Source organism: Triturus cristatus, chromosome 2_2 (genome assembly GCF_964204655.1).
Source record: "Triturus cristatus chromosome 2_2, aTriCri1.1, whole genome shotgun sequence".
Lineage (NCBI taxonomy): Eukaryota > Metazoa > Chordata > Amphibia > Caudata > Salamandridae > Triturus > Triturus cristatus.
Window position 1 is genome coordinate 307208552 of NC_140582.1, and position 12144 is coordinate 307220695.

General features: G+C 43.4%; 1 protein-coding gene across 5 annotated transcripts in view; it reads right to left on the minus strand.

Moving 5' to 3' along the window:
• Positions 1-12144, minus strand: part of SVEP1 (sushi, von Willebrand factor type A, EGF and pentraxin domain containing 1) — a 1063460-nt gene that overhangs the window by 183118 nt on the left and 868198 nt on the right. For all 5 annotated transcript variants that reach the window (XM_085641350.1, XM_085641349.1, XM_085641348.1 and 2 more), the window contains one exon: positions 4639-4812. In XM_085641350.1, the coding sequence (XP_085497476.1) occupies positions 4639-4812 (174 nt within the window). The remainder of the gene's footprint in view (positions 1-4638; positions 4813-12144) is intronic.

The window sequence follows — 12144 nt, forward strand, 5'->3', positions numbered from 1 at the left end:
AGAGCCTTTGTGAGGCCACCAGACTAGTTGGGGCACAAAGTAGCAACTTTCTAAAAGTTGCAGAACTTTAAAAGTGACATAAATCTTGACTCGGGCATTAAGTCAGATTTGAAGCATCACTAATTTAATACCTCACAGTACCTAGTTAGGGAGTCCCATTCAGAAGCTAGCCAGGCTGGGATGCCAGCGATAACCCTGTGTTTGTCAATGGAACTACTAACTTTCCTCAGCAAAACAAAAACATTTAAGAGTTTTGCTGCTAAGACATATATAAACCTATACAGCCATCTTAACACTATACAGTGGCCTGACGTAGGGCTCTCTAGGACTTCCTTAGGGGAGACTTACATATACTGTTAAGGGAAGGGTGGCTTTGCCATTGGTTTTATTGGCAAAGTCGAATTAGCAGTGAACACACTTCTCTTCCCGTCCGCAGTGGCATGGTGGTAGTCATTTTGTCACACTCACAGTGGTACAAACAGTGCTGCAGCTCTGGGTGGATCCTCTGCCATGCATGCCCTTGGTTCCCTGGTTACCATATACTTGGAACTTATAAGTAAGTCAGCACTTCCTAGTTGGGTATAGACAATTCAACATAACTATTGTAATAAGTAAGAACACAGGCACTGGGGTCTGGTATCGAAAAACCAGCAGCCAATAGTCCAAATGATGGCAAAAAGTGGGGGGAAACAATAAAACATGAAACCCCATCAGGAGCTAAAGGATAGAGGATCCTAAACCTGGGTCTTTCTCCCCTATCCTTCATCCCTGGAAACCAGAATATCTACAAATTCATAATGCCACATGAATAAACCAGATGAGATGTTGACAAGGACATTTCCAACATGGAACATACTATCACAAACAAACAAGTTACTTACCTTCAGTAACGCTCTTACTGGTAGAGCCTCTATCTAACTGCAGATTCCTCACCTCTTGAATATTCCCCAGGTGTAGGTCAGTATCTGGAAGGTTTTAAGCTGTACCTCTGCACTGAGGCCACTCTGCTCCGAAAATGACGTAAGTAGCCAATATAGCAAGACTCTTGTCCACTGCATCAGTTGTTTTCGAGGCTGTCCATGGCCCCAGACTCAGAGCTCTATCAGCAAATCGACTTTTAACAGCGTGACAATTCCTAAACTTGGGATCTTATTAATGGCTAGAATCAAATTCACGGATCAAGCGGGATGGGAAGGTTGGTGAGTAATATGTGGTTATGTAGAGTCTCTACCAGAAACAGTGTTACCAAAGGTAAGTAACTTGTTCTTCTGATCGTGGATTCCTGATCTTTTTAATCGATAACAAAATAGTACCTATTTGGAGGTGGGTCTGTGAGCAGACTCAAACCAAAGGTCCTCTAAAAGTAAGCAGGCCAAATGCCCCTCTGGGTAAACCTGGCTATCCAGGCAGTAGTGCTTTGTGAACTGTTGGAGTGATGCCCACGTAGCTGCCTGACAGATGTCCAGGACAGGGACTCCGAGTGCCTACAAAGTGATAGCAGCTTTGGCGGAATGAGCTTACAGCCCTTCCAGAGGCTGCGTTTTGGACAATACATAGTAGATCCTAAAGCAGAACACAGTCCAGTGGGAGATGGTAATAAAATGAATTGAAGTTTGAAGAAGTCTTTGCAAAAAGGCTTGGAGCTATTAAGAGATTTACAGCTGCATGGCAATATATGAATGGAATAGAAAGTATTGAAGTGTAAGATTGTATAAACTATACCAGGGTACATTGTGTGTATGAAACAACGAAATGTTATGTTAAATTATTTAGGCACGGTTTCACTTTGTATTAAGAGTCATTTGCTGCTAGTTGATGTGGAACGTGAATTGATGCACTTTATTAAGGTTTAGAATAATATTGTTTGTATACATTTTCGGAGGGAGATGGTCCCTTTTTGCATGCTTTTGATTGGTTTCACTCGGGAGAAACCCACAGCGAAGTGATCATTAACCCGGTGTTCTCTGATATCATCAATGTAAATGCTCAGTGCTCCTTTGGGGCCCAAGCAATGGAGTCTATCCTCATCCTTGAAAGGGTGAGGCAGAGCAAGCAGGGCTGGTAAGGTGATATTTTGGAATGCCATCACATCTTTCAGAAAGAACGTGTCCACAGAACCAGTTTGTCTGGGAGAAGGAGCTGAATGGCAGGTTTACACAGAGAGCTTGAAGCTCACTTACACTCTATGCTGATGTTATGATGATGAGGAATACCATCTTGAGGGTGAGAAGCAGCAAAAGACCGCTATGAAGTGGCTGAAAGGGAGTACACATCAAATATGTGAGGACCAAGTTAAAGTGTCACTGTGGCATGACAGAGGGAGGAAATAGATGTTGGAGACCTTTCATAAACCACATAATGACAACTCATTGGAATATTGAGTGCTGGTCCAGCAACCCTAAAAGGGATGAAAGACATGAAATGTGCCCTTTATCTCTTCCCAGAGCAAAGCCTTACCAGGCAGGGGATAAAAGAAACAGCAAAATGGCAAATAACTTTGTCTGTAGGAAGTCTAACTGCCATGTGGCCCATCAAGACACACATTTGTACCAATAATAGGTGTATACAGATGTTGCCAAGGGACACCTGGCTGCCAAAGTTCAAGCTTGAAAATGGAGATGTGGGAGTCCGGGTGCAGGACCTTTTCCCGTTGCTGCACCAGCAGATCACCCTGAGGGGCAGCATGATTGGAGGATAGATGCCATTTCTCAAGAGCTCTGGATGCCATACTCTCCATGCCCATTGCAGGGCCAGTAGAAGGACATTGGCCCAGTCGGTCCTGATCTTCTCCAGAACTTCGCACAGAAGAGGTGTCAGTGGAATGGGCAACAGGGGGTCCCAAAATCTACTATAATTGGAATGCCTCTCCTAGAAAGAGACGCTTTGCAATCTCCAATGTGCAGAACTGCTGACATTGCCCATTCTCAGCAGTGGTGAATATATCGAAGCAAGGTTCGCTCCATTTGCCGAAGAGTCTCTGCGTCACCTCCGGGTGCAATTGCCGCTCATGATCTGCTAGATGTTGATGGCTGAACTTGTCTGCCCTGGAAATTCAAAGACGCTACCAGGATGTTGACCACCAGGCAAATTCTTGGATGGTCAAGCCATTTCCATAGGAGTAGCGCCCCCTAGCACAGAGTCTACAACCCTAACCCACCCTGTTTGTTGCAATACCACATGGGGTGGAGTTGTTCATAAGAACCTGTAGGAGCCTCCCATTGATGGATGGAAGGAAGGCTCTCAAAGCCAAGTGGATGGCCCTGAGCTCCAGAAGCTTGATATGGATCTGGGACCTCACAGGAGACCAGAAGTCTCTCTCAGGTTGCCTCCCCAACCCATAATTAATGCATCATTTAACCCATCAACTCTGGGCAGGGTAGGAAGAGGGGTCTACTGCTGATCAGGTTGCAGTCCAGGAGCCACCACTGCAGACCTTTTGCAGTCTCGTCCAAAATCTGGACATGGTTGGAGATGTCCCCTTGATGTTGGGCCCACTAAGACAACAGATCCCACTGCAGCACCTGCAGATGCCACCTGGCAAACTTGACCAGCAGAATGTAGGAAGCCATCAGTCCCAGCATCCTCAGAGTTGACCTCCCTGCAATCCAGGACCGAGGCTATAATATCTGGATCATATCTTGAATGTCCTATACTGTCCTTTCCAGGGGAAAGGCATGAAACTGAACCTTGTACATAATTATAACAAATTCTAAATGCAAAAGTGTACTTTCGAAACACTTGAAATATTAAGGGATGATTTACCTATTGCTGTTCCTGTGAGATTTATCATGCGTGGGAAGTCACATCCACTATTACAGCCTATGTTTGCCCTTACTGCTTGACCAAGGAGCGTGAAATCTTGACCATTGGCAAATCATCTAAACACCAAGGGCCTGAGTCTGAGTTTGACGGGATGGGAGCAGACCGCCATGCTGCCAGCCCGCTTCCACACCGCCAAACCCGTGTGCACACTGCCAGTCAGATTACGGGTTTACTCGTGTCTGGCGGAATTTTTTGGACAGTCCTACAGTGGTGCCTCTGAAAATGGACACCACAATGGGAACGTCAAAAACAGTTCCTGCGCGGCATGGACTGTAAAGTCTATGCCGTGCAGGAACCGGGGTGCATGCACACAGGGTGACACCTGTTGTGCCCCCCTGCATGCATCCACATGCACATGGGTAACAGAGGGCCCTGTAGGGCCCTCTTTATTTCAGGACCACCATCCTTTTAAGGAGTAAAGACCTCCATGACACCGCTGGCAGTCCTAAAACTCATAATATGCATGGCGGTGCCACAGCGACACCTCCAGCATATTGCTGAGCCCCTGACTGCCATGCCACCACTAAGGAATAGCAGTTTCCTGGCGGTTGCGGTGGTGCAATGTCGGTCTGCCCGCAAGTCCCCAGCAAGTCGGGTGGTTCGAGGATCACCAGACTCGCAATTAGGCCCTAGATGGATGACAATTCTAATTCTCAAACCAGAAAAAAACTTGGTGACAAAATCAATAGCAGCTCTAAACTTGCGAATTCCATATTATCAGAGGATACCCGGGTAATTTTCATTCCACTGATACCGTGAACTCAAGCAAATTCTGCAGATAAAATGAACATGACATAATTAAACCTCACATCTCACCAAGGCAGGATGGGGAAATGCCATTCCAGCTTCCATTGTCAGTACAGAACATCCTGGAATCCCCCAGAAGGTAGTAACCACCGTTGCACTGGTAAGTGACGGTGCTACCGGCAAAAAAGTCCTCAGCAGAGTAAAATCCGTTTTCCAAAGCTGGAGGAATTCCGCAGCTGATCCCTAAGATAAGGAGAGGAAATTTGGAAATCTTAATTACCATATTCATTACAAGCTAGATTCTATTGTTTCTCTGAAAATGCATTCAAATGTTTGAAATTATATTAAGCTAGAAACAGGGTTGACTGCCAAACGAAAGCTTGAGTAATGTATACATTGATGTGAGTTCATTGAGAGGCTCCTGCCTGGGTCTCCAATCCCCAGAATCAGAGTTCTTTGACAATCAAATATTTACACAGATTGTAAACTGAAATGTATGAATTGTGCACTAGTTTAGGGACATAAATCATCATACTTGTTAGTTAAAGGAACAATGGACAATTAATAACACTGTTTAAGATAATTGAAATGTGAATATTATTTAGTTTTCCAAAAGGAATGCCCTGATAATTGGCCCTTCAAATATTGTGCACATTAATACAGTCAGACATCTGTGGGTAAAATCTGGACAGAATTTTGCAGATTATCCACAGTGCATGGCAGACATTGCCACATATTGCTGGTGCAAATTATATTGCCATAGTAGTAAGGTTTGGATATCACAAAAATGAAAATGCGTCCTTGTGCTAGATGAAAGCATCCGGGTGTAATCTAAAACTAGACAATATGAATTGTCCTGTTTCATGAATGGAAACAAAGGATTGTTCATTTGAGAGGTGCAAGTTTCAATCACCCCTTGGTATTTAAGTTGATCTAAGATCTCTCTGACCGCTTTTTTAGCGGCTTGCTTTATTTGAGACTGCCTCTGTGCAGTTGGAGTATATTATAAAGGAATTATGTGGTGGGTTGAATCCTCATCCCATCCAACATGGTTCTTGTATAATGCCGGGGCCTGTGCTACCGCCTACTCCTTTGCATATGTGTGTTGTAAATGCCTTGGATTACAGACATTTGAACACTTGCACTAAGACTTTTGCAGTCCAAAATGCACACAGTGCCGCATTCATGAATAACATTGTGCGGAAAAAATATAAAACGACACTTGATATCTCAAATGGATTTTTCTGCCAAACTATAGCGCCTTAAAGCAGGTATCTAACAGCATTCTCAGCGCTAGGGTCCCAGCGTCAATTTTGTTGACTCCTCCAAGGGAATAACAATAGCCCGGGGTTGTTTTCGGCGAGAGTAACTGAGTTACTTCAAAATTTTGACGAGGAGGCATTGTCTTATGTGTATGATATTTATCTGATGGCCGATGACCTAGAGGAGCACTTGAACAGAGTAAAAACCATAATTTTGGGATTTGCATCTGAGGGCTAGAAATTCATCTTTAAAAAATCAAAAATTGCCCACCTCAGTGTCCTGTTTTTAGGATATGAGCTTTCAAGTGAAGGGAAAAGCCTGCCAGCCAATTTTTTAGAAAATGAGCGCTGCTCCAACCTCCAAAATCATTAAAAAATGGTAGAACATACATTTTGGATTACGCAGAAAGAGTACAATCTTTCTACGATTTAATAAAACCCTGGCTTTTCAGTAATACAATAGACACAGGAACACAAAGATACACTTCGTTCCTTACAAGCTGACATGATAGCTTTCTAACACTTGCAGACAGGCGTAAACGTACGCAACCTGGTGATCCGTATAGTTGCGGGTCAATCTGGGTTCACCTATCTAACATATAATGAAGGTTAAACAGTACCAATTGGATACAAATCACATTTGTACATAAATGCTGAGATGCATTTCGCCTCTACAGAAAAGAATTCTAACAGCAGTACAGACTGCTGTAGTGAGAGGAAGAGCACTGGCTCAGGGGAAACGAATAAAAGTAGTTACTCCGGTTCCAGCCTTAGAGGCTGCGACAAAGACAAGCGTTCCAAACGCTAAAGCCTTACAACCACAATGGATACATTGGGCTAATTTTCTCACTGCAACAGATGTAGAATACAGGTATGACCCAAATTTAAAGACACTAGCATTTCTGCAATACGACAAGAATATCCTCTACCAAATGAAATAATGCCTCTAGATCAGTATGAATATATTATTTACACTGGTGGATCTGCTCAACCGGCCATAGGAAGTAAGCAACAATATAGCGCAGCATGTGCAATTGTTAAAGGGTGCATGCGAGATGGGAAGTTCCATCCAAGTTGCACGAAAACGCAATCTCTAGGAGACTGCACGGCACAACTGGCAGAATTAAAAGCCTTAATACTGCCACTGGTAAATACAGATCGAGAATTCCCCACACTAATTGTGTGCGATTCCTTTTACTGTGTGCAGTCATATAATGAATATCTGCAATACTGGGTTCAAAACGGGTTCAAAGATGCAAAAAGTGGCACAATTAAGCATAAAATGCTATGGGAACAGATAGTGGGGGTGAAAACCGAACTACTGAGGGCTCACGTGATACATACACTGAGTCCTCAGCGTGATGAAGTTCACGTTGAAAGGAATTCATTGGCTGATAAAGCCGCGAAAGGGGCTGTACGCACGGCTTCAGTAGCGGCAATCACTCGTTCTAAAACAAGAATAGACGGTGAGATTATGGTGGCTGTCATTGCTTCACGCAAAAACATCAAAGTACTCCCAAAAAAGTTTCCACTCAAGTACTCCTACAAGTTAGATGCCAACAACATTCCATTTGCTCAGATTCCTAGAGTGGGGGATAGAGTAATTCCAAACATGGATCGTAGGTTAGGTTTAATTATAGCGGCACACTAAGGGATAAGTTCTGCACAGACAGGAGTTACAGAGACGGTTTCATTGTTGAAAGAACACTATTGGTGGCCTGTGTTAACAAAGCAGACTAAAGACTATGTCTTGGAACGCGATATCTGTCAGCAGATGAAAGGTTCCACCGTAATACGTCCTGCGCTGACACCATTGTTAATATCTGACAAACCACTAGTGTGCGTTTACTTGGATCACTGCGGCCCCTTAAAAAGAAATGGGGCTTACAGGTATATCATGGTTGCAGTGGATTCCTGCTCAAGGTTCCTATGGGTGTGGCCGCAGCGCTCGGCTGACGCTCTAACTGTTATAAAAGTTTTGCCAGTCTTTACACGGACATACACAGTTGGCACATTGCATTCTGACCTGGGCCCTGCGTTTAGCTCTTTGGCTTACAAGGAGGCCATGCGAGGATTGGGTGTAGCATTGCCGTACTCCTCTCTGTACCACCCCAAGGGAAATTCAGTTGTGGAGAGGAAAAACAGAGACTTAAAGCAGTCTTTAACAACAAGAGTAATAGGCACGGGTGAGAGCTGGGTAAAACATCTGTATGGAGTACAGCAGGCTTTGAACAATAAGCCAAGAAGTTCGTTAGGGGGTGTCACTCCATATGAGGTCCTATTTGGGACAAGAAAGTGGGTACCTTATTTTGATTGTGAAGGCGCAGTGGCGGATAAAAAGCCTTTTGACATCCATGATCGTTTGGCTGTTTTACAGGATCTAAATGAATCCAGGACACAACAAAGTAATGTCCTCCTGAAGCAGACTGCCACTGGAGAAGTCAAATCAGTCATGTCTGTCTGTCTGTCTGAATCCCAAAAGTCGTGGATCTAGTCAGAGAGAAAATAGTGGAAAAGAAGAATTTGGGCCATCCTACAGAAAGCCTGTATAGGTCCTAGCAGTCGAAGGAACAAGAAATGTACTTCTACCGCCTCATGCCGGAAAACAGGAGAAAAGATTTGTCTCAATCGACCTAATCAAACCACACTATGTGGCTGATACTAAGTAGGAGGCCACATGGACTCCAAAGTAGCAGACTCCCTCCTCTCGCTACAATTCAAGAACTTCAAACGGAAAGACTCATCATGTTCGAAGAGTCCCCTGTACGGAATGATGGACCATGCACAATGCTATGGAACTCTTTCCCCTTGAACCTGAAGTTCAACTTCAAAATCAAAATCAAAATGAAAGACAATTTGCTATTAGGCCAAATACAGATGTCTACGTCAACATGCCTCGACAAGAGCAAAGTACAGTTTCAACAAATCCTGATGCAATTCCAACAACTGATCGAACTGCTTCTGGCTACTTCATAAACTTTGATACATTTTCTTTGGATCCAAGTGAACTTGAAACGACGCCAGCCCAAAAATCAAGCAAGCAGCAAATTAAAGACTTTCTGAACTTTCTTAAAAAGACTTACCTGGTGTCACCTAGGGTAGAACTATGGGTAATCGCTGGGATACTTTTCTTTCTTTTCTGGATAGGTGTAGGAATAGTTTTTAGCATGCTTTTTAATGGCAAATATCTTCGACAAAGCTCTGAAGCCCAAAAGGTGAATTTAATTTTGAAACCACATCAATCATCTCATCGAGAACAAAGAGACCTGTGGTCAGTGAACATTACAGCAGTTCCTATACCGGATGGTATAGTTTGGGACAAGGTTGATTTCGATAAATGCGGCCTGACCGAACTTTTAAAAATTCCACATTTATTTAAAATATCATTAAATGATATCATTACCTCAAGTACATTGTCCGATGATTGGGATTTTGGGACTGTAAATAACATGTTGTCTGATATAGAAAAATCTGCTGCATTTTCTAATAGTGAAAGAATGGAAAGCACAACCGATTTCGGAAAAATATATTGTTATCAGCACTATAGTCATCATTTTTGGCATAAACTGCTAATCCTAGAAATGTGTTCACATACCACCAGTGGGAACATTGTCCAACACCGCCGAAAGGCAGTTCAAAAACATTTACACAAAAGTTTCCATATTTTTCAGGTTATAATATATCAGACCCAGCCTCATATTATGATAAGGTTGCACCAACATCAGCACAGAAAAATATGTTAACAAACACCAAACAGATTTACTCTGCATCCTTTATTGCCCAATTGTCTGAACAAGGTTACGACTATATGGGAAGACACCATAGACTTAAAATCGGTCTGGGGTACAAGAGAATGGCAAGTTCAGGGAACGGAAGCTTTAATTAGAGCGTGCCTCATCCCTCAAAAAATCATGTTTTTGAACGAGACAGTGCAACAGACGTCTTGCCTTGGACTAGCCAAGAATAAAAACTTGAACACACCTCGGCTGCCAATTCCAACATACACCGAGGGAAACGAAACATCACAGAAAGGGATTACATTAGATGACATCATACAGTGCAATAGATCAGACCCCAATTGGAAGAAATGGTTGATTTGGCCCACAGACACCAATAGTTGTCAAGCTAGATTCATGGGTAGGACCGAAGGGTTCAGTATCCATAGGCCAGATCCATGTTATGTACAGAGAGAACATCCAGGGGTAGTGAAATCCTACAGTGTTGGGAAGTTGTGTCCCGAATGGCTAAAACACTCACACAGGTGAAACAACACTTATATTTACTATCACAAGATGTGGATCTCAGGGATTTTTTACAAGTTCCCAGGAAGCAACGTCAGATACATTTCATATATTCTGGCATTTATGCTGCGTACAATGAAATATGGAAAATATCCCAACAAGAGGCTGCAGAGAGACTACGGGAGATAGACCGTATAAATCTAGAAAGATCTCTAACAGTGGTAAACAATGGGTTAACTACATTAACCTCCAGGATATAATCCATTAGGCAACATGTTATCTTCTGCAATAGACATACTAGAACAGGATTAGCCATATTACAACACGGGCAATCTCAGTTACGTTCTATTATGTTGTTAAGCTGGACGCTGCAATCTTTGCGTGCAGGCTATGTGCCATGGCGTTTTATCAACAGCACGTCTCTGTTTTTTTAATACAATCTAACAGATAAACAGATAGAAATGGCACAAAGGGGGGCAAAATATACAATGCTGCGTATTGAAAAACTGGATAGATTACCATTTACAGTGGCAGAATCACCGTCCACTGAATAGCTAATCCATGGCCACATAATGCTACCCGTCACTACTTCTCAGTTTCAGTATTGCCTTGAACAAAAGCAGGCAGGCAGATATGAAAAAATGTGTAAGGAATACATTAAGGAATCATGGGAATTACCATACAGATTTCGATGCCGGAGTGGGGATCGAAAAGTATTTCTAAGGGATACAAACTGTGAGAACGCTTTAAGTGGGTCACTCATATGTCAGGATATAATCCTGCACGGGCTTGTAATGGTTCTGTTGCAAACTTGTCCTGTCATCTGAGAGGTTTCCCAGCTGCAGTGATTACACCAGCATTCGAACTACCTTCAAATGGGAGTTACTTGATGCTGAACAGTCAAGGCTGCTGTGGAATGCTCCCGGGCATCGCATATCTAGTAACCATGAGCTCCAGGACTACTTGTTGTATGCAAGTATTGTTTCTACCGACACATACAGTCAGGGAGGCACCGATATGGCCTTCACTGAATGTTTCTTTAATACAGTTTGATACTCTGAGCAGAAGGAAAGCCATGCTTTTACAGAAGTCTGTGCCCTTAACCTCCGCTTGAGAGACTTTTGATCTCCAGATCGCAAGGTCTTCGGCAGAGATACAGGCGCTTATCCATACAAACTGCCTTTTCCATTTCGCAGAAATGGTAAATCGTATCTTTAGCATGTCTGATACGACAGACATAGTCCACCTATTTAAGATCATAGGTTCTGGACTTCTAGGCACCTTTCAGATAATACTTGGAGTTATACCATACTTCATACACTCTGTATTCGGAAGCATCTTTGGAGGACTTCTGCTAATCCTGTCTCTAATAGCAGAGATCCTGCTTTTCTATCTGCTACGCAATGGACGTCCGAGACACCAAGGAGATGGAAAAAGCACTCCTGGAGCGTAAATACCGTGCCTGATGGTACAACATCTAGGCATGACTCACCTGAGAGAACTAAGTGCATCTTGGTTCTTGTCATTTTGACCAGTCTGGATGGACTGCACCTTACCTGTCCTCCGATGCCTGTTTTGCCGAGAAGAATGCATGTAAGACCTTTGTTCGACACTCCCATCATGTGCGCAACTGGACATGAATGCTTTACTGGACCCGAAAACAGCCATGTTCTGCAGTGTCCTCAGCGTATTCCAATGTTGTTGGCGGCATTTCTTGAGCTGCCACAGGTAGTAACTGCACTTGTTGGTATGGACACCGCTCCTCCATTGACACCCAGGCTATGGACGACGCACAGGCTGCCTCAGCACTGGCTGCGGACAGCGTGGAACATCATTGTTCTCAATTGACGTACTCTGCGAGGTGCTACAGGGGCCGTCTACTGCAGAAGCAAGCAACGAAAATGTTGCGTCTACCAGCCAGGACACATAAACATTTGACTTATTTTTGGCTTGTCATGTGCTGGAAGAAATTTGCCCTTTTTTAGAACAAGCTCAATTTGGAACTCAGAAACACAATTGACATTGACATTCGTGTCATTTCTTGGGCATACATGGCTTTCAAAGCCTTATAG